This window comes from Haliaeetus leucocephalus, unplaced genomic scaffold (assembly GCF_000737465.1).
Source record: "Haliaeetus leucocephalus isolate CR32 unplaced genomic scaffold, Haliaeetus_leucocephalus-4.0 Scaffold339, whole genome shotgun sequence".
Classification (NCBI taxonomy): Eukaryota; Metazoa; Chordata; class Aves; order Accipitriformes; family Accipitridae; genus Haliaeetus; species Haliaeetus leucocephalus.
Window position 1 is genome coordinate 8837352 of NW_010972775.1, and position 27997 is coordinate 8865348.

Consider the following 27997-nt stretch of genomic DNA (forward strand, 5'->3'; position numbering starts at 1 on the left):
GTCATTGCTGTTTAGATTAATTCAAGATTTCTATTCTTTCTTTCTTCCCTTGCGTCTAGCAAAACTGTACAATCTAAAGTGGACTGCATTTTGGTAAGTACAACTCCAGAATGATTTTTAATATTTAATAAACTGCAAGACCAAATTAGATGGCTCTGGAGACTGACAGCTATTATGAAGCCTTTCCTTAGCAGTGCTTTAAGGTACTACCACTAAACATGATCAAAATCAGTTCCTGTTGCCAAAAAAAAATACATGATGTTTGTTTTCCATGGAATTATTGACCTCTCATTGCCAGCAGCAAGTGACTGTGATTGCCACTTGTAGAACTGTCAGTATAGATACAGCACAGAAAGGTGACTTACTGCTTTTGTAAGCATGATTTTATTAAATGCAAGATTATGTGTTGCACAGATCAGAGTATGCAAGAAGTTAATTGTGCCTTCAAGTTCCATTGCTCTTTAGGCCTTTAATGACAATGATTATTGCTTTTGTTGTTTTTTCCTTGAAAAAAAAAATCAATCCATGGCCAGTACTACATTTTAAGGAAGGAACTAGATTGAACTGCATGTTTGCACAAAACCAGGACTAATATCCTGGTCTGTGAAAATCTTGCAGGTGTCATAATTATCAGATTTTTGGTTTGTTTTTTTTTAAAACTTGCTAACCTCAAAAGTTACACACCATCTCAGGTACCTTTCTAGAAATGTGCAACAGTACAGGTCCTCTTAGCACTGCTGTACTACTTAGGACAGAGAGATATATCATTTTTTGAAGAAGGAAAGCTCTTGAAATGCATAAACATCATCTTCCTTTGTGCATTAAAATAACAGGTTCTAGGCAGTGATCAGAGATTATTTCTGGGAAGCAAATATCTAGCACTAATTCAGAAAGAGGTTTTATTTGTTTGTTCTTAATAGTGAGCAGGTTGTGACTTTGTTTAAATCAGAGTCTGAGTTCATAAATCTTAAGACTGGAAGGGACTGCTTATTCTGACTTGCTACCTTCGGCATTTCATCCAGAAGGAACCAGCGGGTAAGATAAAAAGATGACATAGACAACCATCTGGATACTATCAAATAGAATCTGTTCAGCTGTATGGCTGAGCTAAGTAAGAATACTCCTTAAAGTCACATTATCAAAGGCTAATTCATATGGCACTGAATTCTCTTTCCTTAAAATGTTGTCTTAATTTATTGTGGTAAGAGGTTTAAAGTAAGCTGTATTGTTGTATTGCAAACAAACTTTGGACCCAATTTTGCCTGTGCTTAAAAATTCTTGGATGCATCCGACTAAAATAGCTATGCAAAAATGTCGTTTTTGTCTACTTCATCCCTCATTGACATTTGTGAACACAAAGCAGGTGTCTTAAGATATTAATTTCTTTTGCTTGTGAGTCTTCAGTGGTAAAAGGGCAAATTGCAAAATTGCACTTGTAAAACTCTTGTAACGCGTTTTTTCTATGGTGAAAAATGGGCAAGTGGGGTAGGTTTTCCTAAAGTAGCATCAGAGAGGGAGTAAGTAAGTAGGAGGTTAAATGGTCATCTGCTTCTTGAAAATCCATTTTAAGAAAATGGAATTACACTAGGACTATTCTTGCATTAAATTCTGCAGACTTGCGCACCTAGGGTACTGAGGTAGGGATTATCAGGTCGTATGAGCCCATTCATTTGAGTAGGTCTCATCCGTTGGATGAACGAGTTATTTTTCTTAATAGTGCTCTTGGACGCAGAGCAGTCTCCGTAGCTTGACTTGGAACAGAGCAGCAGTGTCCTGATGGTCTAATCTTCTGTTCCAGATGCTGCCTCCTCTGTCCTGCTGATGAGTTCAGAGGAGTCCTGTCAACAGTGGAAAAGCCACTCTAGGTTAGCAAAGGTAGATCTAATGCTGTTCAGGTAGTTTAAAAAAGAAAAATCCAAGATCAGAATAGTTTCAGGAAATAAAGATTAAGCTGAATTCTGGCAAAATGGCATCTGCATTTTTACCTGCTTTGGAAAGCTATGAGCTGCAAGACAGATCTCGAAGTATGTTAAACTAAAAGGCCATGACTATATAGCTCTATGTAACTTGTTTGGAGCTTTCCTTGGAGCCCTGTCCAGTTTTTTCCTGCAGAAGGTAGATGAGCAGGTTGCCTCTTTGGTGGAATATGTATGGGTTTGTCAGAGCGGTCCTGTAATTGGGGTGCCAGCTGCCTGCAGAAAGTCCAACTCCAAGCTTATGGGCAGATCAGAACATTTCCTTTAAGTGCACGGTCTTTTCAGGGCCTTTGAATCAGTCTCATGAAGCATAAAGGGACAATGTCTGTCCCTTGTCTCCCTCCTTACTCTAAGGAGGAGATTTGGGACTAGCTTTCAGTTATATTGGGAGGTGTTGGTGATACCTTAAAGCATTTAAACTTGATCAGTTTGATGGCAGTCTTCAAAGAAAAAACACCAGTAGAGAAAAATCAGGCTACACTTGTTGCCATTTGTGTTTGGTAACACCAGTTACAGCCCCAGGGTGCAGAACTGCACACAAAGCTCTTTAGCACATACACTGCCTAGTTCAACACAGGATGGCAAGGAAGAGAGAAATGGGAAGAAGAAACAAAGGTGGTGGCAGTAGCCTTTGTTGGGCAGGTAGCTAGCAGCAGAGGACTACAGAAAACATCTAGTATAAGGGCACTGGGACTGCAGTTACTCATACAAGAGACCAAAGTTATCTGGCTTTTAGTTGTTATACTGCACATTTACATTATGACATACTGTCAGTTTCTGGAAGATCATAAGAAAATCATTGTATGCTGTGCAATCCAAAAAAGATAATTAGCAAGAATTGTGGTGTAAACAGCCATTAAAAATTCATTATAACATCTTTTTAACTGTAGTAAACATGTCTAGCAGTAGATTCTCTTATGACTTCACTTGTTATATTTGTTGCCACATACTAAGTGAACTCTTGAACCTGATTTTTAAAATGGTATGCTCCATGTAATTGCTCAGCAAGAAGGTTAAGGTTTCTTTCCTTAGTCCTCTGAAAAGGAGGTCAGTGCTGGTGAGAGTGTGCTGGATCGATGGCCATGAAAACCAAAGCTGCTGATGGCTGGAGCAGTTACAGTGTGGGCAGCAGCAGTGTGTAAGATCTGTTGAAGCAGTGTGCCTTGGTCCTGCTGCAGAGAAGGTGGTAGCTTGTCACTTGTCTTTTTTGCCCTACAGGAGACAGGCAGAAGCTCTGTGAAGCTTTGGCAGCTGTGCTTGGACACTGTCAGTACAAAGCTGCCATGTGTTTTTAGGGCTTGTTTGGAATATTTAGCACCTGAAATCTGCTTCTGTTCAGATAAACCATATCAAAAGTATTTATTAGCAGCTTTTTAGAATAGTAGGTTCTGTTTCAAGTATTGGCTATTTTCTGTCTTGATCATATTTCCAACAAGCTGTCTGACCTTGAGCAAATTATTTAACCTTTGCTTCTTGTTTCTCTGTTCACAAAGTGGGAGACGATTGCTTGACTACTTTGCTATTCTTAGTCTGGTTGTTAAATAGTAGATGTTTGTTCTGCTGAACTATGACAAGTTTTAGAACCAGTCTGCCAGTGGGTGCAAGTTATGTTGCCATTGGCATAGCCTTTTTTACTTCGATTAGAGTATAGTTATCTATAAATAGTCAAAAAGTGGAAAGAAATACTAAGATCAGTCCATGCTCTCTAAAATAGTAGTCTTGCAAGAAGCTTGCAGCACTGCCCCTGGCCTTCAGCTCCTCTTCACCAGAACTTGAGGACAGAAATAACCTGTAATTCAGCCTTCATTGTGGAAATACGAAATAGTTCAAATTTGAATGCCGTTTTTCACTGTGTTCATTACAGAAGTTGTAAGTCCTCTAATCATTCCGTAGTACATTATTCTTCTATCATATTTAAAGTTTGCTCTGACAAAATATTTTCTTCTTTAAAACATCCAGAAAAAGCACATTCCCTGGAGCTTTCCCATGGTAAACCCTTTTGACAACTTTAGGCTGAAACTTCACTAACATTTGTGACCCGACAGTAGATCAGCAGTCAGAGAAAACCAGATAGAGAGAACCAAAGTCAGGAAACCTTAAATGATATTCTGTGATTCTGGAGTCTCACGTTCAAATCTTTAGGTTTTCTGGTTCAAGCAAGAACATGAATAAACTCATGTTTCCTACAACACAGATTAAGTCCTTAACCACATTCTGTGTTGAGCTGATCTTTGTCTCTGTGCTGCGAAAAGTTTCAGCGTCTAGTTAGTGTGTCTCAGAATAGAACCAGATGTCAAACCCTGCTATTTTTATTAACAAAAAAACCAAAAAAACCAGCCCACACCATTTTGGCCATCATGGTTTATTTCACAGCTGTTTATTTGCTCAATCAAAATGCCTGTTAGAATGAAAAAGAAAGTTGCATCTGTTCCTAAGAGATCCTTGTTCTGTGTCTTTCTTAGGCAGCAAAAGGACAGATTCATTTGGAGCAGATCTATGTGGTCACTGATAACGTAAATATAAAAGGATCTCTGGTTTAATTTGTTTGCTACGTATTTTGTACATTTCTGTAGAGAACTATATATTTGGTAACTGTCAAAGCAAAAGTATCAAAGATCTTTGCTCCTTTATATGTTACTGAAAGTCTTTGCTTAGCTGTGACTTGTGGTTTCTAATTCTTTGTCCTCAGTTTTTCTGTCTCAGAATATAAGATCACTCAGATATTTTGAGTACTTTATATATTTTTGGCTAAATTGAAGCCAAGTTGTGAAAAGAAGTATGAACGCTGCTTGCTCCCCATCTTCACTGAATCTTCCTTTATTTAATGTGGTTCCAATTACAGGAAATAAATACAACGTGTGAAGAGCAAGAGTAACAAAGGTGGTGCTTTGTGATGGCTCTACACCTCAGTCCTGCAAGCAGTTTAGCATGCTTACGCATTTTTCTAATGCAGCTTCAAGAAATACAGTTTATAAATAGCCTTTGGAGAATTAGACAGTCTTCATCTGGTTTGATAGAACCAGTCAGTCAAGGTCAGGAAACTTCAAGCAAAATTGTTACTTAGATCCTTTTAAGTAGCAGAAAAGGATTCCCCAGACATTTTACATTCTGTATGGGTTTTAAAACTACTGTAGCATAAGCTTTAACAGGCTGCGCAAAGGGGAAATTGTCCAAGATGATGCCAGCATCGCAGTCTTCCTTTTGATGCTCTGATTCTTTTCCACTCTATTGACCTATTTGGGGCATGGTGGTGGAGAAAACTTAGAGTATATTTTGTGGTTTGTTTCTTCTTATTAATTTCCATATGCATCCAACTTAGCACAAAGAAAAAACTCAGGATGAAGGAATCTCTTGGTCAGTAGTCAGTAGGCCTGCTGAAATGTTCCTACACTTTCCCAAATTATTTTCCGATTGCATTAAGAAATTTGAAAGTTTTGATACTTTGAACAGTTGCAGTAACAAAGTTATTACTGAATTCATCGGACCTTTAGCACTGAGAACTGGTGGATGTCAGCTGAGGTTGAAGAGGTCGTTGTACTTATCGAGGTTGTAAACCAGGTTTTGAGAGTTTTAGAAATGTTTAACAAATTTTTAAATTAAGCAAAACATGTTTCCTGAATCTGCTTGCACTGACTGTCACACTCCATCTCTTCACTGCCACTTCTTCAGTTTTAAGATGGTTTTTGTCTAAATAGATTCAGTTTCATCTAATAAGCTTAGGTTTATCTAATTATCACCCAGGTAGGATTACCTCTGTGAACTGCCTGTGACTCCTGGCTGTGTGTTAACTCTCCTGTTTAGAGGAGGTCCTGCCTCACCAGGGCTTCCCTGCAGCCATCACTGGAAGCTGGAGGGGTTGTGCAGAAAAGTGCAGCCTGTGGCCAGGCATGGAGAGGAGTGGGTTTTGAGTGAAAACACTGAGATAATATCACTGTCCAGCTGCTTCTGCTGAGGATGTGAGAAAGCCATAATCCTCAGCTGCCTCAGCTCTAGGGATGCAGTTTTGCTGATGAGAGAGTCACTGGCTTGCTTGCATCCTTTGGAAAAGGCTCTGCTAACATAATCCCAGGCAAATTTCTTTCTCTACCAATCCTTGTTTGGGTTTTTTGGTTTTTTTTTTTTTAATTAGGGTGTTTGATGGATGGGGCCTGTGTAGCAGAGCCTCCATGGCTCAGATAGGGCCCTTCTGTGCAGCCCCTTCCTTCTCCTAGGACACAGCAGAAGTTGCTTCAACTGCAGTGGCCACTGAGACTACTTCAGTATTTTTTGATGAAAGGTTTAATATTTCTTCTAAAACCTTGCCCTTTATGTTGCACTCTGGCACATTAGATTTGGAAGTGAGAGGTTGTCTTCCACCTCAGTGTCAGAGTCATCAAGGGTTTTCTGTTTTGCTTGGAATGCTTTTGCTGCATGGATTAGCACTTACCATGCAAGGTAATCTCACCTGAACTGCGTCCTTTGGTGTCCTGCTTTGGCATTTGCTGTTTAAAACAAAAAGCAGCTAAGTTCCTCAAAGAAGAGGAGGTCTAATAAAGAAGTGCAAATTTTTTTTCAGTTGTTAAATTTCTGTCTTTTCATAAATAAATTATTAATTTTCTGTAAATTATTTCTTTGCAGAACGCTGATCTTTTCAGTAATGGGTTTGTTAAAGGAAAACCCACCAGTCTAAATGCTGTGATTTATGCAGGAAAGGAGTAACAGAGAATTTGACAAAATGCACTCTCTGGGTATTTGGTGGTCTGAGCACCACTGCTGCATAAGCTGCTGTAGAGCCGTGCAGAAATCAGTGTCAGCAAATTTTAGGAGTTTATCAGAGGGGAAAAAAAAAACCCCAAATGTTGTGGTTTGCTGCAGCTTATAAAAGCAGCCAATCCAGTGTCTGCTACCTGGCTGCTGCTGGAAGTGTTTCTCTTGGCTCTGAGAACATCTGTCGCATCGCTGGTGGCCCAGTTCTGTGGAGCAGTTTTGTGGTGGGTTTAGACGGCAGGGATTAGCAAGTCCCCGTGCTCTGCCAGCACCCTTCCCTGGACGGCACGTCCTGCCGGTCCTTGCCCAGAGTCTGGGGTCAGGGAGGGGACCTGTGCGTTGGGTGCAAAGCCGGCGGAGGGGAAGTGGGAGCTCGCCCCTCTCTAGTACTGCTGTTAATTTTGGGCCAGCTGAAGCAAAGTGTATCTGGACAGGACTGGGGCAGGTAGGGAGTCCCGGTTTGAAGTGAAGTTTAGGTTTTTTAGTTTCCCCACTCTCTATTCTGCTCATTGCTGAAGTCAACAGCCAGGTATCACTAGCTGTTGATCCCGCTCTCTTCTTTTCCCTTGCTTTTGGAAAAGCTTACATTGGCAGTAAGACATGAGTAAAGGAAAAGAGAATTAACTGTAACCCAAAAGCTGTATTCTGACTTAAAAAGGGGATCACGTGAGTCTTTGACTCTGTACTGATGGTGTACCACCTCATGCATTGCTTCTGCAGTGTCTTCCTGAAGGAGAACCCATTTGGTCCTTGATGCATGGCTTTACTCACACTGCTGCTGAGCAGACCTGAGCACATTACCACAACTGATTTTCCTAGTATTTCGAAGTCCACCTAGCTGGTTTCAGATGACCAAAAGCTAGTTTGTATGTAGCAATTGCTGTTCGCATGCACCAGATAAAACTCCCCCTTGTGTCTGATCCCCATCTGGAATCCTCTGGAGGGAGAGTCTGGCATCACTGAGATTCATGCTAACTGAATGGCTTGTCTTCAGTACCTGTTCAATAACTCTGACTTCCAAAGGAAAAAAAAAATACATATGTATATAGATAGATTTTCATAGTCTTCATTGAACTCTGTGATGCGTAACTATTAATATATAGTGGATCACAGGATCAGGTCTGACATCCCACGTTGTTACAGCATAGCTGCTTTTTGATGCTGCGTTCTCAGAGGTGCTTCATGTGTGCTCTGAGAAGACAGGTTTTCATGTTACATGTTTGGTTACAGAAGTGATCTGTTATTGACATTTTTACAGATTTTGTTTTTGTTGCATGTGAATTTTGTAATGGTGACAAGTGCTTTCTGGTGTGTGACGGTGTGCAAAAAAAAAAATAGAAAATCATTCTAGTCCCAGAGTGTTCACAGTCACATTCTTTCACATAAGTAAATATTTTCTTGTTTAAAATTATATTATTTAGGAATGCACTGTCAGATGACAGTTTTTAGCTGTCAAGCTCAACTCTATTGTTTGCTTTTTCTCCCCCTGCCTCCCCTCACCCCCTTTTTTTTTTTTGTTTTGTTTTAACCAAAACACCTTTGTTATCTAGCAAGAAGTTGAGAAGTTTACAGACCTAGAGAAACTCTACCTCTACCTTCAGCTGCCTTCGGGTCCCAACAATGGAGACAAAAGGTATGTGTGTGAGTGTGTGAATGTGAGCAGCTAATACTGAAAACATACTTTACTTCCTGTGGCACTTATCTGCTGAGGAATCATTCACATGACATGTTTGGTAGCAGAAGCAGCCTTTATTAAACATTAAGGACTCTTCTCTTCCTCAAGATTGGGGTTTTTTTAACTTTGGAATCTTTAGTGCATGAATAGCTTGTAAATATAAACCTCCTAAAATGCAAGAGTCAACAGAGGAAGTGTTTTGCAGCCTAAGTGTAATCGTTCCTTTGCTTTTTATGTAGGAAGTGATAATATAGCACCACAAATGTGATGGTGGGGGAAAGAAGGAACTAATGGTATTTCTGGTGACATTTGTTTGACTAAAGGAGGGTCTAGAAAACCAACCTGCAGATCACAACATCACAAAATTAGTATATGTTCCCGGTAGGATGGTTATAGGCAGGCAGGTGCCTGCAGGAAGCACTCTGAGCATCTGCTGGGAAAGTTGGGAGTTTCCAAAGGGCAGCTGGTAAACTGAGTGGGCAAAAGCTTAGAGGTAGTCAGCAAGGAGCAATAGATTTAAGAGGGGAAGTAGATGAACTCTCACACATCACTGTCTAGTCGCGGCTGTGTATCAGTCAAGAACTGGAGTGTGGAGTCTCTTCGTTAAATTGTGGATGAAAGAGGGTGGTAACTGCTGCCCACGCCTCAAGGAATGCCTAACTGTGAGGTACTGGCCCTCGTTGTCTCTGGTGTCTCTCCACCTGTGTAGGCAGAAAATGATTAAGTCTTGTAACTGAGGAGGAGCTATGGAGCGAAGTCTTCATTGGCACTGCTTCTTCTTTCACTAGCGATCAGATCGCCATGTCGTCCAGCCGTGCCCAGCAGATGCACGCCTTCTCGTGGATACGGAACACCTTGGAAGAGCACCCTGAGACTTCCCTTCCCAAGCAGGAGGTTTACGATGAATACAAGTGAGTGCTCCCAGACTGGATCCATACATATGACTGTAGCAAGCATAGGTAGTTCTGTGACACTGGCTGTACAGGTACTCCACTGATACACATGTACAAGTGGATACAGGAGAACAAGGCCTTATATACTAATGTACCTGAGAATGTACTAGCTACAGTGAGGCAAACTGTATTCATTATTTCTGCCACTGAAGATAAGACTGTGATGTTTAAATTGTGCATTATATATGCTGAAGGAAAGGTACAAGTATTTCTTAACAAGTAAATAACTGTATGAATATTGTTTTTGTTTTGTGGATAGAGCGGCACAGGTAAAAAGCACCAGTTACTATCTTACAGTACGTTTTGGTCTACTTGTATATACGTACGTATATGACTGCCTTAACAAGGATGAGGGGTTGAATTGTTCCTCCTGGAAATGCAGCTATGTTGCACATATGATCTAGCCCGCCACACCTTTCTTTCCAGGATAATGCATAAATATTGGACCTTCCTGCAGCAAACCTGATTTCTACAGAGGCACGATATATCTGAATATGTATGAAACCAGTAACCAAGGCCACTGTGAGTCTGTGTTGTCAAGTCTCAAAGCTACCATGTAAAGAGAAAGTGATTAGTAGCAAGGGAGAGGGAGCTGTCTGATGGAAGTTGGATCTGTATTCATTTACAGAACATTCCCTACAGGGAGGAAAAAAAATAATCATCTTCAGCCCATTTGCTTGAAGATGAATAACAGATTTATGATCTAGTATGAATATTTCCATAATCTGAACGATTACAGTAATTTGCAGCGAGCTGAATCCCTTCTCCTAAGTGCCTACAAGATTCAGCCCTTAGTAATTGTTATGGCAGGGTTGCCTTCTGCAAATACCTCCTTTTAATTAACTCTCTCTGGTCAAGTTTTTTACTCTGACTGAGCTGAAATATGATGGCATTCGCTTGCCTGGGGTTGATAAACATGCACACACCTATTTCTGAAGTCTTGCCATCGACTGGAGTGGTGACGCAGCCTGGAAATACAGCCAATGGCACAGACGTGCTGGGGTGGCCAATCCCCAAGCAGCAGCCGCTTGCGCAGACACAGCAACAGCGGCAGCTGCTGTGCGGGAGAGAGATGGAAGCGTTATTCTTAAATATATTTCTTATTAAATAATTTATGGCCTGCTTCAGCAACAAATCTGCTTGGCTTCCATGCTGTGCCAAGCTGCAGATGCCCGGAAAAATCATCATCTACAGATTGTGGAGTGTGAAATTTGGATGGCTTTTGTATGTAGCTGCATCAAGTATTTGTGTATTGTATTTTTTTTCCCTAACAAAATAAGGGTGGTAAGCAAATATTCAGGAAAATATCAAATGTTTGGAATCTGTTCTCCTTTGAAAGCATCTGTTTTTAAAACATTCAGTTTCTTTGAATATTTTCATGAATTATTCTTGCACACCAAAGGAAAAGAAGTCTTGGAGTGGGAGGTGGGGAAACAGGCATATAAATAGATAAGAGAGTTAGTTTCGATAAGTTATTTTTTTTTACCTAAGGGTGTTAAGACCTCTCAAAACTCACTTCTGTCATATTAACAAGTTACCATTTCTCTCCTCTATGTGCAAAGATAGATGTTGCATGTGCTCGCAGTGAGCAAGCTTATGCACTCTGCACATATAAATCAGAGTCACAAGGCTTCAGAAGAGTGCCGCATCATACCAGCATCTCAATTCCTACTGTAAATTTTGGTCAAAATAAATCTTGCAAAACTACTGGGCTTCTGTGTCACCTTTCATGTATTTTTTTCTATGAAGAGGGAAAGACAGAAGCTTGCACTCCACGCAAGTCCACCATTGGCAAGTGTTGATAGTGTTTCCAGCTCCTCCATGTTTCAGTAGCCTCTTCTCGTTGAGCTTATTCAACACAGTGACTCTTCTGTTTTCTTACTCTTCTATTTAATTGTGAATTCATGTCTCTAACTGGATAAAAGTAAATAGATTCATCTCCCTTTTGAAAGGGATAAAATAAATGAAAAATGCATCATAATATAAGGCAGTAGCACTTGGGAAGGTTGAGAGCTTGCAGCTGAATTTCAGAAAGGAGGTAGGTGAGAGCTAGTTCACCTCTCTTGTTGGTGCTGTGATGCCGCCTGCACTGACAGAATAAGTTGGGCTGTAGGAAGCTGTGTTTCTGTCGGGCACGCATGGTTCATCTGCCAGCTTCCTCTGGGAGTTATGGGGGAATACAGTCTGGAAAATATTATGGGAACTCATGGGGAGCTGCCTGACAAGTTACCTAGCCTGCAGAGAATGGATGCTGCTTCCCATCAAATCCTTTCAATGTTTTCTTGTAAGTCAGTTTTACTTGGGTATCTTCTCCCTATCAGTAAACGCCCTTCTGGAGGCAGCCAGGTGTAGATTTAGCTGAGTTTAGAGAATTAGGATTTTGAGTCTAAGTGCAGTCCTGCAGTATTTAGGCAGGCAAAAATCCCTGTTTGCCCACAAAATGATTTGTTGAGCCTTCAGTAAACACTTGGGTCCTCTTATCTTGCTTCTACTGCAGTGACGCAAGGAAAGTCATTGATTCATATTTAAGTTTGGTGCCCTGAAGATTCACTTGTTATGCTTAATACGGATTAGGAGGTCTTTCAGTCATCCTGTATCTCTTTCCTTTAGTCTGTAAGTCATTAATCCTTGCTTTACTGGCTGTTGGGCCACTTGATGCCACCTGATGTATCTATTATGTGTGCTAAGTGTTGAGAGTGTTAACCAACAAGTTAAAAGAAGAATATTCAGAAGGTAGCACAGAAGAGGGCAGTAGGTATAGTAATACCATGTCTGTTAAATAAAAGACACAAGATACATGCTAGTCTTGTTTGATAGCACTTAACCAGTGTTTTTATATAAAACTTCCTGATAGGAACGGGATAGGACCTATTGTGTTGTAAAGTTCAGTCCTCTGCTGTAAACAACTACCTATATATTCCTTTTAAAAGCTGATTAAACTCAATCTAAAGCAGTTGTTTCCCACCTCTGCTGCTGCTTTTGCGAGTCTGACTTGCAATTTCATTTCTCTAATGGTTTTCAGACACCTGGTTTCCATCCTACCTGATTTTTTTTGACTCATTTCTATGCCAGTGTTGTTCATCAGCTTAATGAGAGTCTAGCTCTTCCTCAGGTTCTTCACTCTAACCCATTTTCAGAGACCAGTTGTTTTGCTTGATTGGATAAGCCAAGATCTTTGTTTAGTTTCATGCAATAGGTTCTTCATCGTTTCCTATTCATAATGTTTTTTTCTGCCCAGGAAGCTATGTAAGCTAAGCTGCATAGCTTGACTTCTTCATTGGCTTTTTGGTTAATCTTTTTTTGTGGTTTAATTCAGGTGCACTCCCAGTGTATTTTATGTCCTGAGTACATTTAATTTTAAGATCTTACCAAAAAAAAAAAAAAGTCCTTTTCTCCTTATCACCTAGGGGAGCTCTGTACAAAGGAACATAAGCAGCCACGTGTCCATTGTCATTCTTGTCTCTGCATAGACCTACCCTCCCCCCATCTGTTTCCCACCCATCCTTCAAATAAGCAAAACAGCTCCTGGGCTCAGCAATGTGCCAAGAGTGCAAGTAGCAGAGAGAAGAGCTTCAGGGAAGAGACTCCTGGTGTGTGTTGTCAAGTCAATGAGAGACCACAGATGGACATGGAGGGTTCTCGGCCGAGCCAGGAGGAGGAGGGGCCATATGGGATGATCTGTCTGAAAACTGAAATTACATGATAATAATAATAGCTCAAAAATCACAAGCTTGCAGGAGCTGCCAGTAAGGATACGAGGGGACCACGTAAGTGTATGCTTTGCTGCTAGCAAGAAACTGTTTTGAAACAGATGTGCTAGACTTGAGGAACAGATTTATTTATTTATTTATTTTCTCCTAGGGAGGGAATAATTTTAACTTAAAAGTTGATTGATTGGTAGGTCCCTAGTCCTGTTGTTTTGCTGCGTTATTTTTTTTTATTTTGTTTTGCTGACATTGTTGAGTTTCAAAGATACTGCTGACTGTGGCAGAGAAATTCAGAGAGCCTTCCTGTGCATGCTAGTTGAGACTTAAAAGTCCTGTAATCAGCATCAGTAAGTGACAAAGACCCACCTTTTAGGAATTCTCAGAATAAAGTTAAAATCCATTGGAGCCTGGCAAGATGCAAGGGGGGGAAAAAAAGCGCGCGGAGATCTATCTATTACACATAAAGCAATGTCTGATTCCTAAGAGGGTGCAGCGAGGCAGAAGTATTCCTTTGTATTAACTTCAAAGGGACGTATCCAGAGTCCAGATTCTGTGACTGACATGCATAGAAATGAAATACGTTGGTATATAAATTGGATAAAAACCTTCTTGATGTCCCATACAGAAACTAGACTAATGGCTACTGTATACCAGGTTGTAGGCAACATCTCCTGGTTTGGACGGAGTGGCCTGGTAGCTGGGGAAAGCAGACGTACGCAAGCTCTGTAGGGAAATGTCAGAACCAAATAGCATAAATCCTGCTGTTTATCACCATCAAAATCATTACATTTGTGGTGGTGCTTTCCAAGTGGAGGATACCTACGTAAAAGCAGCAGATACTTACTCTGTAATAACGAATATTTTTACAGAGAAAGTAAATGCAGTGGAAGTATCTGAAAAAGTACATACTGCTTTCTATAGAGCTACAGTTTTCAGAGCAGACATTTTGACTGGCTGACTTGGATGCAAATGCCATTGCTAATTGTTACTGTTTTTACTAGGTGATGCTGGGAATGAAACACCTGTTTCAGGAGTCCTGCTTTTTCTTTCTTTCTTTCTTCCTTTATGAGCAGAGATTTGTTTGCATGTACGTACCCAATTAGAGTAGCAGGCAATGTGGTGTATGAAGTTACTGTTTTTGTGCTCTCCTGCTGATGCCCACACGTGATCGTGTACAGTCATCTCTTCTTCATGGGAAAGGAGGTCATTGCTATCTGGTGCTGACCTTGTGACTGTAGGAAATCTGAATGAGAATGCTTTAATGGTGTGTTTTGGGCCTTAGCACGTTAACATCTGTGAAATACCACAAGGCTCTTGAGCAAAAAACAATATGGCATTCATGTTTTTGTGCAGCCTTAAGCACTTGCTATGTAGGTAAACCTTCCAGAGCATTTTCTGGTTTTCTCCTCTGCTTTCACACGTTTGCGATTGTCCAGAACATTCACATTTTGCAGCAAAATCAATGATTCTTGTTCTCTGCCTCAAGATATTTTTTAAATATCTCAAATGTTGACACATCTGAATAGATGTTGAAACAAAATCCCTTCTGCTGTTTTTGAGAACTGAAGACAGATAACAGTCCCCATTTTACTAGAATAAGTAAACTTAGCAAAATAATTACCTTTTGTTGCTTTATTCCCCTATATCATCAGGTTGTATACTCAGTCACACGAAGATCTACATTTGCGGAGGCAGTTGAAATCTCTGTTAATTTAGGACTGTTAATGAATATAAGGATGTCTATAATTAAGCAGCTCTCACAGTTCAGTAGTGGTATGGTGGTAAGAGGACTAGGTCCTCAGTATGTGTTTATGTTACACCTATAAAGGTGAAGCTGGCTTCTTGGGAAGGTATGTTTTATTAAATTCAGTTCTGTTAAGCTCTATTAAATTGAGGTTGTGTAGGCAGAATCTTTCTCTGGACACTGACAAATCTCTTACCTACTGCTTTTCAAATATTCCTGCAGGACTTCAGGCCTTACCACACACAAGCTGTACTTCTGGCTAGAACAATGTCTCTGCTTTTATTATGTCCTAAAATAAGTGAATTGAAACATATGCTTCAAACTAAGTTGTGGAGTAAATCTTAACTGTGCTCTCAATAATGCCACTACTTGTTATGTCTCCACATGACTTGTCTTTGAACTCAGTAGAGAACAAGGCAAAAACTGTGGTATTAATAGCTCTGTTTATACATTTTTAATGCATACAATTCGTTGTGGATAACTTCATTAATGTTAAATGTGGTTCTAAATATGGATGGGTATAAGTGTTTTCTTTTGAAAACCTTTGATGTAGTCTAGCATGCAGGCTGGCCTCTTGTATTAACTTTGATTCCATTCACGCTTTCTTTCTCTTTGTTGCAGGAGCTATTGTGACAATCTTGGCTACCACCCGTTAAGTGCTGCTGACTTTGGAAAGATCATGAAAAATGTCTTTCCAAATATGAAGGCCCGTCGTCTAGGCACAAGAGGCAAATCAAAATATCCTTTGCTAGAACGCTTCTCAGGAACTTCTTCTGCACTTGTCTGGAGAACATCTGTCATTATGGCTTAACTACTAGCTAAATGCAGAAGTAATGTTAAATAAAAAAATGCAGACACTTTCCCAACTTTCTTTAAAAATTATTAATTGTGGTAATGTTAGGTTGCAAAATATAACTTTGGAAACAAGTACTTAAATTTAGGTTCTGATGCTTAGTTGTCACAGCAGCAAGGAATCAAAGAAGCTTTATCATTTAGTGCAAAGGGAGATATTGGAATAAAGGAATTCGCCTTATGTGCAGAAACTGGTATTTTATTGGTAGTACAGCTCAGAATTATCAGAATACTTCTTGCTTTTATATTATACTTGTGCACACCAGTAATTTAAAAGTTAGTTGTGAAGCCAAATTTCCTTTTTAAGCTGTGCTACAGATATTTCCTAAAACGGCCTTTCCTCAACCATTAGTATTGCTTGAAAGAGGAGGGAACTGGGAAGTTGTCACAAAAGCTGGCTTCAGACTTGGAAGGCACGATCCGAGCCTTGTCCTGCTGTCAGAGCGGGGAGACGGCTTCCTTCACTGCACAGTGCAGACCTCCTGAGATAGGAAAGACAATTCAGAGCAAGAGCTTCTAGGGTGGGGAGCACTGTCTCTCTCTCTTGACTGCAGTCTTGTTCCCTGTGCCCAGAGTTGGAATCCATCTCCTTCCCTGTGTTAGAGAAATAGTCCATCCCACAGGGTGCGCAAAACCTACCCCATTTAATTGTAACTTAATACAAACCTTAAAGTACTTTAAAACCTGATGTTGTCATAGTGTAACTAGACATAATTGTTACAGGCAGAACTATACACAGATCTTGGGACAGATTAGTTTATCAGTTAGCAGGCAGCCACTGTGAAGAATTCGGGGGAAATGCTGTGCAAAAGTCTGCTCATACCACTGGTGTTCTGCTGCTTCAGTGTAGGGGCAAGAAGCTCTGCTAGGAAAGAAATGCAATAATTAAGTCTAAAGGCTACAAGGATGTGAATTTTTCTCAGGCTTTTCTGAGTCTGAGCTGCAGTTTGTCGAGTCTTCAGCACGCTTTGTGGTGTTCCGTTAAAAACCAAAAACTGTTAATGATTTTCAAAGTAAGTTTTTTCGTCAGCAAGAATTTTGTCCTTTCCAAGTTGAGAATTACACCTCCCCTTGAGAATCGTTAGAAACCATTATGAAGTAATGTAATACTTGCTGCCTGCTGCAACCCCCAGGGTCGACTCTTCCTCTGTTCTGACATGCTGGGTAGGCTAAGCCACTGCAGTAAGCAAGGGAGAGAGAGCATTAGAAGGCCAAAAGGCATCAAGGTGCTTGTAGGCTCTAATTAAAAACCACTCAAAAGAACTAGCAGTAATGATATGGACGCACTGTAATACTGGCCTTTGCCAAGATCTCACTTGAAACATGCACTTACAGAGAGAATTAAATGCTAGTGAGCAGCCCAGAATTCTTTTTCTTCCATAGAGGAAAAAAACCTTCCATGTAGTAGTAAATGAAGTTATGTGTTAGTTAAATTGTTTCATAAAATACAGTGTTGGATTATCTAGCAGTGGAGTCCAAAACTTAGTAGGGATGTTCCGCCTAGAGCTAGAGAAGTTTTAAGGAAGAAACCATATACTGTAATTGTAGCTTGACCCAGGGGTTCTCTTTCAGTTCTGTTTCTTAAGTTCCGAATTCAGAATGATTAAAATGTGATGTTATCTCACACTTACTTTAGTACCTAGCCTCCTTACATTTATTTTACTCTAATTATCCTCCATCCAGGTTAATGCAAACAAATGCAAACTCCATGGTCTAGAAAAGCGAAATACAGACGTATTTACAGAGTGTGAAAAATTAGTGATCCTGAAAAAGATTTGTGTGTCACAGAGAAGAGACACTGTATGTGAACTCCCAGAGTAATGCTGTGGAGCGGAGAAAAGGCTGATTTGATTTTTAGACCTATAAACAAGTAAGAGTAATGGAGAGAGTATATTTTTGTGTACTGATTTGATGAGATCAGTGTAAGAACAAATCTGGGTATTTGTGTCCATATTTTTAAAGAATTACCACAGGTGGGGAGAGAGGCACAAAAATTGTGTGAAATCTTAGGAAGAAATGTCCTCATCAGTCACATTATTTTGTCATGGGGAACTTCTTCAGTTTGTGGAAGTCCCTTAGGAGAAGGAAATGTCAGGAAATTTAGCAAAAAGAGGCAAAAAAGAACTCAAAGTAAAACCTAGATTTGGGAACATGTTTTTTAACAGTGATTAACTTTTGGAAATGCGTTCTCCATCTTGTTTTAGGCCTGGTTTAGGAAGGTTGTTCAGTCCAAATTTCTGTTAATGATTTAAATATTGAATAGCTAATTGAAACTACTTGGTGTGGTTTAGTGGTTCTTCTAAGTCATCAAACAAAATTCATAATGCCCAGCATTACTTGCTCCTCTGCAGAGATGGAGAAGCCCAACGACCTGCCCAAGAAAGCAGCCATTTATAGGCTCTTGATTCTGGCTAGCAATGAGACTATGTTAATGACAGTAATTCTGAGATCTGTTGTTGAGTTCACTTATAAAGCTTATGAGGGGTATTAAAGGAATTACTGCCCTTTCCTCATATCCCGCAACTAATAAGCAGAGATGATTTAGACCTTAATTCTTGTTCACATATTGCTACAGTGGACTGAGGAAGAAGGCTTTTGTGCATATGCCAACACTGCCCAACCTTGACTTTCATAAAACTGGAGATGGGGTATGATGTATATATACTTGCCTATTTATATGTATTTCTGCAAATTAACATTTATTATGTTGTTTTTCTGTCTGAAGTTTTGAAAACAAAGTGAAGACCTGTGTAGTTTTTAAGATTTTTCTTTACAATACTTCCATTCTGAATCATTGTTTGATGTTTTTCTGTAAAGTTCAGAATGTACTGCGGTGCTATTAAAAGAACTAATTTAGGAGGTGAAGAGGACTTTCATATTGTTGCTACTCACAAGCTATATCTTTTTAACTCTGATTCTGTTTTGGTTTTACTGTTTTGTTTTTTTTTTGTTAAGTCAATGCTAGGAAAGAGGAACCCCAGTGAAAGAAGCATTTCCTGGGTAACAGTGGCTGCTTAGTTGAAAAGACTCTGGATGCAGGGAGCATCAATTGTTGATGGTCCAGATATTAGGATTCTCTCTGCGATTTTCTTCCAGAAATGTCAGCTCCATATAATGCCTTTGGAAACAACCAGTAGATTAATGTTAAGACATTTAATTTTGGATGATATTGATGATGTGATCTCATTCTCCCAATTTCATGAAAAACTGTGAACATACATACTCAACTTTTTCTTTGTTTCTGATCATCATTTGCTCTCTATTTTTGTTTTCATGTCTTAATGACCCTTAAAAATTAAAGTAACCTGTCCTCCTTTGTTTCTTTGTTTTAGTTGGATGGAGCGGAGCCGTCTGGGCAGCTGCAAAGTCCTGATGAGGAAGTTGTCTCTGCGGCCTGCCGGCTTGTTTGTGAATGGGCCCAGAAAGTGCTGAGCCAGCCTTTTGATACAGTCTTGGAATTGGCTCGTTTCCTTGTAAAAAGTCACTATATTGGTACCAAGTCAATGGCAGCTTTAACAGTAATGGCAGGGGCACCAGCAGGTAATGAGATAACTTAATTCTGAATTGATGAAATAGGGGATCTTTCTTTTAAAGAGTAGTAACATCTTGACTTGAGGAAGCAGTTCTTTTCAGGGCAAACTCTAAACACTGAGCATTGAGCATGCATTTATGTGATTCTAGCCCACATTGCTGCAAATTGCTTTTCTTGCTGGTAGTCTAGGTAAAGAGATCTGAAAACAAGCAGTGGTCTCAGGTTTAGTTTGTGATTCTCCCATTACTCCAGTGAGGACCCTGGTCTTTTAAAACACTACAGGGCATGTGAATAATTGTGCTGAATTTACATACTTCGCTAGATCAGGAGTTTGATGCCGGTACAGTGCTGGTCTGTAGACAAACTGTGGGTGTAGCTGTGTTTCTGTCTGATAACGTGCCCTAATTTGGAAACAATTGTCTGTCTTAATTTTCTTTCAAGAACAGATTTTCTTATAGGCATTTCTGATATGTCAGGTGCAGATTTTCCTAAGATGTTTGATCATTGTCAGGTAGTACAAGCATGTCAGCTGCCGCTCTTATTGATCACAACACAAATAAGGGCTTGAGGGGTATTGAGAGGAACAGGACAGCCTAGCCTTCTCCAGGGGCAGTTGTGTGACTGAGATTCCAGCACTCGATTTCAAATCTTTGTTAAGGATTGAGGTGAAGAGAATAGTTACCTTGTATTTTGCTACATCAGATGAATTCCTGTTCTATTCAGTCTCTGGGAAAGCCTACATTCGATTTGGTGGTTTGTACATCTACTTTTGTGTTCTATGTTTCCTTTTTCATGCTCAAAATCAGTCACTTAATGATTTAAAGTGTTTTTTTTGTGGCTGTGGATGAAGTTAATTACAAAAATGAAGGATGAGGAGGAAAGTGGAGGTGCACAACATGTCCCCAGACTTCCCTCTGAAGTTCTGCCCAGGCCTGTCAAGCAAAATGTGTTTGGATCAAGGCAAATCTCTTGCCTTAAGACAGGCAATTCCAAATGGAAACTGGTGGTCAGAGCTGTAGGCTGGGGTGATCCCCTTCTGGATCATGTTCCTTCTCCTTCCAGCTCTCTTTCCTTTATGGCAACTTGCAGCTGATGGTTGGCAGTGGCAGGTTTTGCTCCCTGTATGCTACTTTTCTACCTGTTGTTGCTTGGCTTCATTGGTTCTGCTTGCCGCACTGCTGGAAGGAATCCTGGGTATGTGTACAGCTCTTCAACTTACGTAGTTTCTCCCCCTTACTTCCTTCAAGAGAAGATGGTTTCCTTCAAGGAAAAGGGCAGTTATTTCCAGTGCATGCCTCTGTGGCTTGGATAGTCATTTCAGGAGAGGCTCTTTCTAGAATGGCAAATAAAATATTCCCATTCCTCTTTATCACAAGGAATTACAGTGTGCATGTGCATATAACTGAGGAAAAAGCAAACTTTTACCTTCAAAGAAAAATCTCTTGAGTTTTTTTTCTTGTAAATGTTACTTGCCTTCAGTATCCAGCCCACACATATGAATTGTTTTCCAGCAATTTCAATATATTTGGGCATTTCAATGCTCTATGAAGAAGGAATTGTGAAAGTGAAGACATGTTGTGGTGTTCAAACTCTGATGGTACATGCAGGCTGCTGCTGAGAGGGTGGGCTCCCAAACCACAGTTCCTAAGCATGTACTGCATATCTAAAACCAAATACTTGTCCTAAAAATGGTATAGATTAATTTATAATTAAGAGTTATTTTAAAAACTGTGAAACCTGCAAAGTGTAAATGAAATGATGTTAAAGTGTTTTTAGAGGGGCAGTTCGACAGGGTTAGTTGGTCACTGAGAGACCTAATCCTCTTGACTGTTAATAAACAAAAGATCATAAATGTGATGTGATTTTGTGAGGAGGATTGGTACCAGCTGCACAGATGAGACTATCTCCCTGTTCTTCTCCCTGGAAGCACCACTTGCTGGCTTGTGATCAGCAAAGGCATTGTCTCCAGAAAAAACGTTCTCCCATTCTAATTTCCATAGTTTTTTCACCTTTTCCTTCTTTTCCCTGGACACTTCTCTTGCTCTTCTTTCACCACTAGCCCTGATCACACACAGGTTGTGATCCATTCTGATATATTAGATGCATTGTGTTTAATGCCTTGGGCATTAGGTAATATCATCTGCTCAGAGCTGCTCTTCTGTGACACAGACCCACAGCTTTCTGGAAAGATTTTTTCATTCTAAAATCTGACATTAAATTAGACATTTCATTTAAATTAGACATTGATAACAAAACAAACACAGTAGATGATGAATTTTGAAAGTTCATCTAAAACATATCTGCTGCCCTCTACTGTCAGTTAAATGAAATGCATTGTTTTTTAGATTTTGCTGACACAAAAGTTGCAATTTGGGATTCCTAGAAACAAGATGCCACTACATAGTATTTTAGCAGCTAATGCCCAGCTTGTCTAACAGATGGAGGTTTTGCCACAAATCTGGAAATAAACTGAAACACTGAATAGATTTGACTATGAAGTGGATGGGAGCACCTCATGGAGGAGGTGTTCCCAGAATGGTTGTGGAGATGCCTGCCATGTGTTCTGTGTGGTTAGGTACAGAAGTGGCACTACAGCGGACAGGGTATGTGTGGTTATAATTCATTCTTCTTTTGTATTCAGGAATAAAAGGGATCCCCCAGCCCTCGGCTTTTATACCTACTGCTGAAAGTAATTCCTTTCAACCGCAAGTGAAAACTCTGCCATCTCCTGTTGATGCCAAGCAGCAGCTGCAGCGTAAGATCCAGAAGAAGCAACAAGAACAGAAACTGCAGTCTCCTTTGCCAGGAGAGTCTCCAGCAAAGAAAACAGAAGGCGCTGCAACCAACGGTGTGACCAGTATATCTAATGGAAGTCCTGCAATTCTGTCTCCTCCACCTATTGGCATTGTTGTGGCAGCTGTCCCCAGCCCGATACCGGTAAAGTTCTCCAGCAATTCTCCAGAGAAACCACCTTATGAAAGGGTTGTAAATTGCCAGTAACTAAGCAGTGGTCAGTGGGAGAGAAAAATGGTTTCTGCTCAAAGGCTTGGGTCCCTTGATGCTTTTCTGTCCCAATGACTGTGTTATACCACATGAATTACAGGATTGATACAGAAGCAGCAGAATTCTGATCATGTAGCATAGGCCAAGTTTGTCTTTGAAGTCATTGGCAGTGGGATTTCAGCTAGCAATAATTAAGGTTGTATGTCAAATAATTGCCCTTGAGATGAAGTTTAACCAGAAGAGAGAGAGCTGACACCAGCTGTGTGGGTCGCTGAGCCCCTAATATGGAATCTAAATAGCCTTTCATAGGCCTGGTGTGTTTAGTGACAGCAGCAATTTTATTTTTGCATGAATGTCTGTAGTCTGGAACATACTTGTCTTTCAGCCATACAAAACTGGGCTGGGAGGGAATGTTGTTTGTTTTTAAGATGTTAGATTTGTTGTCAATGTCAATAGGTAAGTCAATTTTTCTGCCTGATAGTGAATTTGTATTTAACTTGCTTTTGAAACCTTAACAATGAGCAGTGTTTTGAACACATCCTCTCCTTTTTAGCCTTTGTATGTCTGTCTTTTTGTTCCATGTGCTGAAGGATTTTATGAGAATGACCCTTTCATTAGCAGAAGAGCGGGCTAGTGTGTAGACCAGTGCCTCATGCCTTAAAAATTGAGGCCATATATCTGTCTACCAGTCCTTAGGCAGACAAATAGAAATTGTCTTGTATATAGTTGAAGAGCTTGTTTTGTTTCAAACTGACATTCACTAGCTTTGGTGTATTGAGCTGTGCTGTCCTTCACCTTTGAAATGCTTGGGGATAAGGTGATCTGTGGGCTTTGGGGGCTTCCTTGCTTCCTCACCACACCTTTGCTTTTTCTCTCTCTACAGGTGCCAAGGACCAGGCAGTTGGTGACGTCTCCAAGTCCTATGGGATCATCTGATAGCAAGGTCCTGCCGCTCAATGTTCAGGTGGTCACTCAGCACATGCAATCAGTCAAGCAGTCACCAAAGACTCCCCAGAATGTTCCCGCCAGCCCAGTTGGTGACCGCTCTGCCCGGCATCGCTACCCGCAGATCTTACCCAAGCCAGCAAATACCAGTGCTCTCACCATCCGCTCTCCCACGACGGTGCTCTTTACCAGTAGCCCAATCAAGACTGTTGTGCCAGCTCCACATGTGAATTCTTTAAATGTGGTAAAAATGACAGCAATATCTCTTGCCCCAAGCAGCAGTAGTGTGCCCGTCAAACAGACGCCTTCAGTCAGCAGTAGTGCAGGAGCAGTGGAAGAAGGGAGGACTGGTCCACAGATCAAAAATGGATCTGTCGTTTCACTTCAGTCTCCAGGATCCAAGCCTAGCACTGTTGTAGCTGCGCCTGCAGTCAAGATCAAAATGGAACCAGAAGCATTACTGGATGACAACTCAGTACAGGGCCAAGAGAGCTCTGACATGTCTAAATCCATAAAGGCAACCCCTGACCTGCCTCCTGCTCAACTAATTAATTTTGAGGTTGCAACCTTGAAGGTTTCAGCTGATGATGTCATGGAGGCAAAACCAGTTAAGGGCTGTGATCAGGGAGCTGAAGAAACAGGGACCAAATATAAAATACAATCTAATGAAATCACACCAGTTTCTTCAGCAGGCAATAATCAAAACACTCTAAAGCTCTCAGTTGCCAGTCAAAACTTGTCCAGCACCAGCATCGGTTCACCTCCTAGTGGTGAGTCTACGATTAAAGACAAAACATGCACTAAAAGTCCAAGAAAGCGACAACCTTCTACACTTCAGGATTCCCAGGTACCACCTGTAAAGAAACCACTGGTGGAGCAGCTTTCAGTTGGTAATGCTGTGGAGGGTCAAAAAGCAAACAGTGTTAAGAAGTCTCCAAAGGTTGGATCATTACCTAACAGTGACAATACGGCAACACTTGCTCAAGTTCCCAGCAAGGTACCTGTGAAGGTGGTACCTGTACCTTCTGCAGCTGCAGCAACCTTAGCAACAGAGCTTTCTTTGAGCACCGATTTAAATACCAGTGATTCTACTTTAGGACCACAGCTTGCATCAGCATCATCTCCAGATATAAAAGTAAAATTGGAAGGAAACATGTTTATCGTAGAAAATGATTCAAAATCAGATGGCAGCTTTAACCCAAATACATGGCACCATATCACCAAAACCTCCGACTTTGCATCTGTGAATTGTGAACAGCAGCAAGATATCAGTGTTATGACTATTGCAGGGCACTCTGGCTCTAGTGACTTACAGGAACCGGCATGGGAGCCAGTGCACTGTGAAGGTATACAGCAGGATGCATACAACCAGCAGTTACAGAGCCAGATCCAGGACTCCTCCCTGGGTCAAATACAAGCACAGTCTTCAAATCAGTTACCTCTGCAGCCTGAGCTGAAAGAGTTTGAACATACGGTCCCTCAGTCAAACGAAAACTTCTTTTCATTTGATGATGACCTTACCCAGGACAGCATTGTGGAGGAGCTGGTGCTCATGGAGGAGCAAATGTCCATGAATAATTCTCATCCTTATGGTGGCTGTCTAGGAATGGCACTTCAGAGTCAGACCGCAGCTCAAGGAGCTCCCGTGTCATCTCATCCAAGCAGCGTGCACTTTTACCATTCGATCCATAACAACAGCACTCCGATTCACACTCCCACCCCCACCCCGACTCCCACTCCCACCCCCACCCCGACTCCAACACCCACCTCTGAAATGATCGCCGGATCTCAGAACATGTCCCGAGAGAGCCCTTGTTCGAGGCTGGCTCAGACGACTCCCGTAGACAGTGCTCTAGGAAGCAGTCGTCATACGCCCATCGGCACGCCGCATTCGAACTGCAGTAGCAGCGTCCCTCCAAGTCCTGTGGAGTGCCGAAACCCGTTTGCGTTTACTCCCATCAGCTCCAGTATGGCTTACCATGATGCCAGCATTATATCAAGCAGCCCCGTGAAGCCGATGCAGCGGCCTATGGCTACCCATCCCGACAAAACCAAGCTCGAGTGGATGAATAACGGCTACAGTGGCGTTAGCAATTCGTCCGTTGCAAACCATGGCATCCTTACGAGCTATCAGGAGCTGGTGGAAGACCGCTTCAGGAAACCTCACGCTTTTGCCGTTCCTGGCCAGTCGTACCAGTCTCAGCCACGCCACCACGATACCCACTTTGGTCGCGTGACTCCCGTTTCACCTGTGCAGCACCAGGCAGCCCCTGTCAGTAGCACCACCAAGCAAGAGGGCTTTGCTGTTCCTGCTCCTTTGGACAACAAAGGAACTGGTTCCTCTCTCAACAACAGTCTGAGATGCCGGAGCGTGAGCCCTGCTGTCCATCGCCAGCGTAATCTCAGTGGAAGCACTGTTTACCCAGTTTCAAATATACCACGCTCTAACCTGACACCTTTTGGAAGTCCAGTGACTCCTGAAGTTCACAACGCATTTGCTAATATCCATGCGGACACCAGTGCCAATAACATAGCGCAAAGAAGCCAGTCAGTCCCCTTGACTGTGATGATGCAGACGGCCTTCCCGTCTCTTCAGAAACAAACAAACACTAAAAAAATAACCAATGTGTTGTTAAACAAACTTGATTCTGATAGCGATGATGCAGTGAGAGGTTTGGGAATGAACAACATGCCCTCAAATTACACAGCCAGGATGAATCTCACTCAGATTTTAGAGACATCCGCCGCTTTTCCTAGTGCCAACCCACAAAATATGATCAATTCCAGCACTTCAGTTTATGAATTCCAAACACCAAATTACCTCACAAAAAACAGCAGCACGGATCAGATCAGTTTTTCTTCTGGAGATAACCAAGCACAATCAGACATTGGAGAGCAGCAGTTAGATTTTAGCAGCACTGTAAAAGACCTTTTAGGGGAGGACAGTCTGCCAACAAACCAGCAGCTGGTGAATCAGGTGGCATCAGATCTCAATAATGTTGCATCTGTCTTTTCCAGCGACATCAGGTTGTCTTCCGAGCTCTCAGGCAGCATTAACGATCTGAACACTTTAGACACAAATCTACTGTTTGATCCAGGTCGTCAGCAGGGACAAGACGATGATGCTACACTGGAGGAATTAAAAAATGACCCCTTGTTTCAACAAATCTGCAATGAATCCATTAACTCAATGACTCCATCAGGTTTTGAGTGGATGGAGAGTAAGGATCATCCTGCTGTTGAAATGTTGGGTTAATCTTGTTTTATAATATGTATGTAGCACACTGTATCTAAGAGACAGACGTATTGTATTTGTCTTAATGGAAGTGCCTCCCGCAGCAGAAACACTTGCTATGTATTGTGGCATTTTCAAAAAAGTTTGCTGTACCTGTTGCTCATTCTTCAGCAGGGAAAAGGTAGTCTTACCAATTTTAAACAAATCTCTGAAGGTGATGGGCTGTCAAAGAGCCAGTATTAAAATTTGAATTTTATAGTGTTTCCCATTCAACTTCTCTTATTGTAGCAAATAAAGATGTGGTTGATAGCCAGTCGGCAGTGACAGCTATGGTTGAGGCTTTGGGGAGGGTTTTCAGTCGAGCTCGTTAGTAGGCTTTCCATATTTTGTGTTGCTTGTTACTTCTTAGTAGATGATCCTTACTGACCTTTGTTGTTCAAGTCTGAAATGCAGAGTGCCTGCAGATAGGTAGGTGGTGGGGAGTGGGTACAAGTGAACCAGGTGACATGCAGGTGCCCGATCGTTGTGTAGCTGTCTTGAGCACTGCTCAGTGGTGAACTGTGGGAAATCTCTGTAGCGCTGGTGCCATTGACATCTCTAGTAAATGCAGAGATAGGAAAAACTAACAGGAATTATCAAGGAAAAAAGAAAGATGCACTAAATTTTTTATTTAAGAGAAATAAATCTATGTAGTTATTTTATCCATTAATATTCATGACATACTTGATATTTTAGTTCTCACTTCAATGTTTTTATATTGGGTAAAATTCATGCAAAAAGATTTTGAGCACTGAGATTTAATCTAGGCATAACACCCTATTTTAAAGTGATAGGTACTGTTTAATTATTTATCAATGCTAGAGAAAGAACGTGATATTTTCCTTTTTTTTTTTTAAATAAAAGAGCTGCTGGAGCTCATTAAAATACTATTTTTAAACAGTCATTTTTTAAGTTTGCTCTTTCCTAGCCTAATGGAGAGTGTAGGAAGATGCTCTTTTCTCTGCATTTCAGTAGGTTGAGCCTTTCTGTCTTGCTTGCTCTCTTTCTCTCAAACAAAAGATGATTAAAATATTAGAAAATGTGGTTGATCTAAAAATATTTCATATAGAGCCATAATACTGCCAGGCACTTTACAGATACACAGTAAGACGTGAACTTTCTTTAGAAAAAATTTCTTTTAAAAGAAGTACTTACTGTTTTAGAAGCCTGAATTCCATTTTCATACATGATTTGACAAGACTGGTGAATCATTTTTTTAGAAGTCCTTAGCTGCCCCTCTGGAAAATGAGATTTAGACTTCGGTCTCACTAGTTCACTTGAACCAAAAAAAGACCTTTTGTTTTATTAGCATGGCATGCATCTCTCTAATGGTCAAAAGAGAGGGGTACTTAACCGGCCATGGCCCTGATGCTAGAAAGAGGCAAGCTTTTACAAAAGAAGTGGTGCGCTGGGGGTGCTACAATACCTGCCCTTAAGCTTAATATGAAATTGATTATTTCTCCTGTGAACCAACACTTACAAAACAGGAAACAGAGCGGAAAACATTTGCCTCTCTTGCATTACTTCTTTGAATGAGTGGTCATGAATTTATGAAGGGGGAGGCATGATAAGCCCCCCTAGATTTTTGGG

At 40.9% G+C, this 27997-nt stretch overlaps 1 protein-coding gene across 4 annotated transcripts; it reads left to right on the plus strand.

Moving 5' to 3' along the window:
• Nucleotides 1–58: 58 nt before the first annotated feature.
• On the plus strand, nucleotides 59–27986 carry RFX7 (regulatory factor X, 7). Of its 4 annotated transcripts, XM_010571783.1 has the most exons (9): nucleotides 59–93; nucleotides 950–1035; nucleotides 8273–8355; nucleotides 9186–9308; nucleotides 15423–15539; nucleotides 18217–18301; nucleotides 18986–19193; nucleotides 21827–22122; nucleotides 23072–27986. In XM_010571783.1, exons 4-9 carry the CDS (start codon nucleotides 9199–9201, stop codon nucleotides 26387–26389), a joined length of 4134 nt encoding a protein of 1377 aa, XP_010570085.1. In that variant the 5' UTR covers nucleotides 59–93; nucleotides 950–1035; nucleotides 8273–8355; nucleotides 9186–9198; the 3' UTR covers nucleotides 26390–27986. The 4 variants fall into 4 exon arrangements, with proteins under 4 accessions (XP_010570085.1, XP_010570088.1, XP_010570086.1 ...); XM_010571786.1 differs by lacking the exon at nucleotides 950–1035 and having other exon boundaries at nucleotides 64–93; XM_010571784.1 differs by lacking the exons at nucleotides 59–93; nucleotides 950–1035; nucleotides 8273–8355 and adding an exon at nucleotides 9777–9872 and having other exon boundaries at nucleotides 9226–9308.
• The last annotated feature ends 11 nt before the right edge of the window (nucleotides 27987–27997 follow it).

Bases quoted from the DNA above. Each gene is read 5' to 3' on its own strand.
- RFX7 (XM_010571783.1), top strand. From the start codon at position 9,199: ATGTCGTCCAGCCGTGCCCAGCAGATGCACGCCTTCTCGTGGATACGG. The intron at 18,302-18,985 runs GTATGATGTATA...TCTTTGTTTTAG, and splicing joins TTCATAAAACTGGAGATGGG to TTGGATGGAGCGGAGCCGTC. The intron at 22,123-23,071 runs GTAAAGTTCTCC...CTCTCTCTACAG, and splicing joins CTGTCCCCAGCCCGATACCG to GTGCCAAGGACCAGGCAGTT.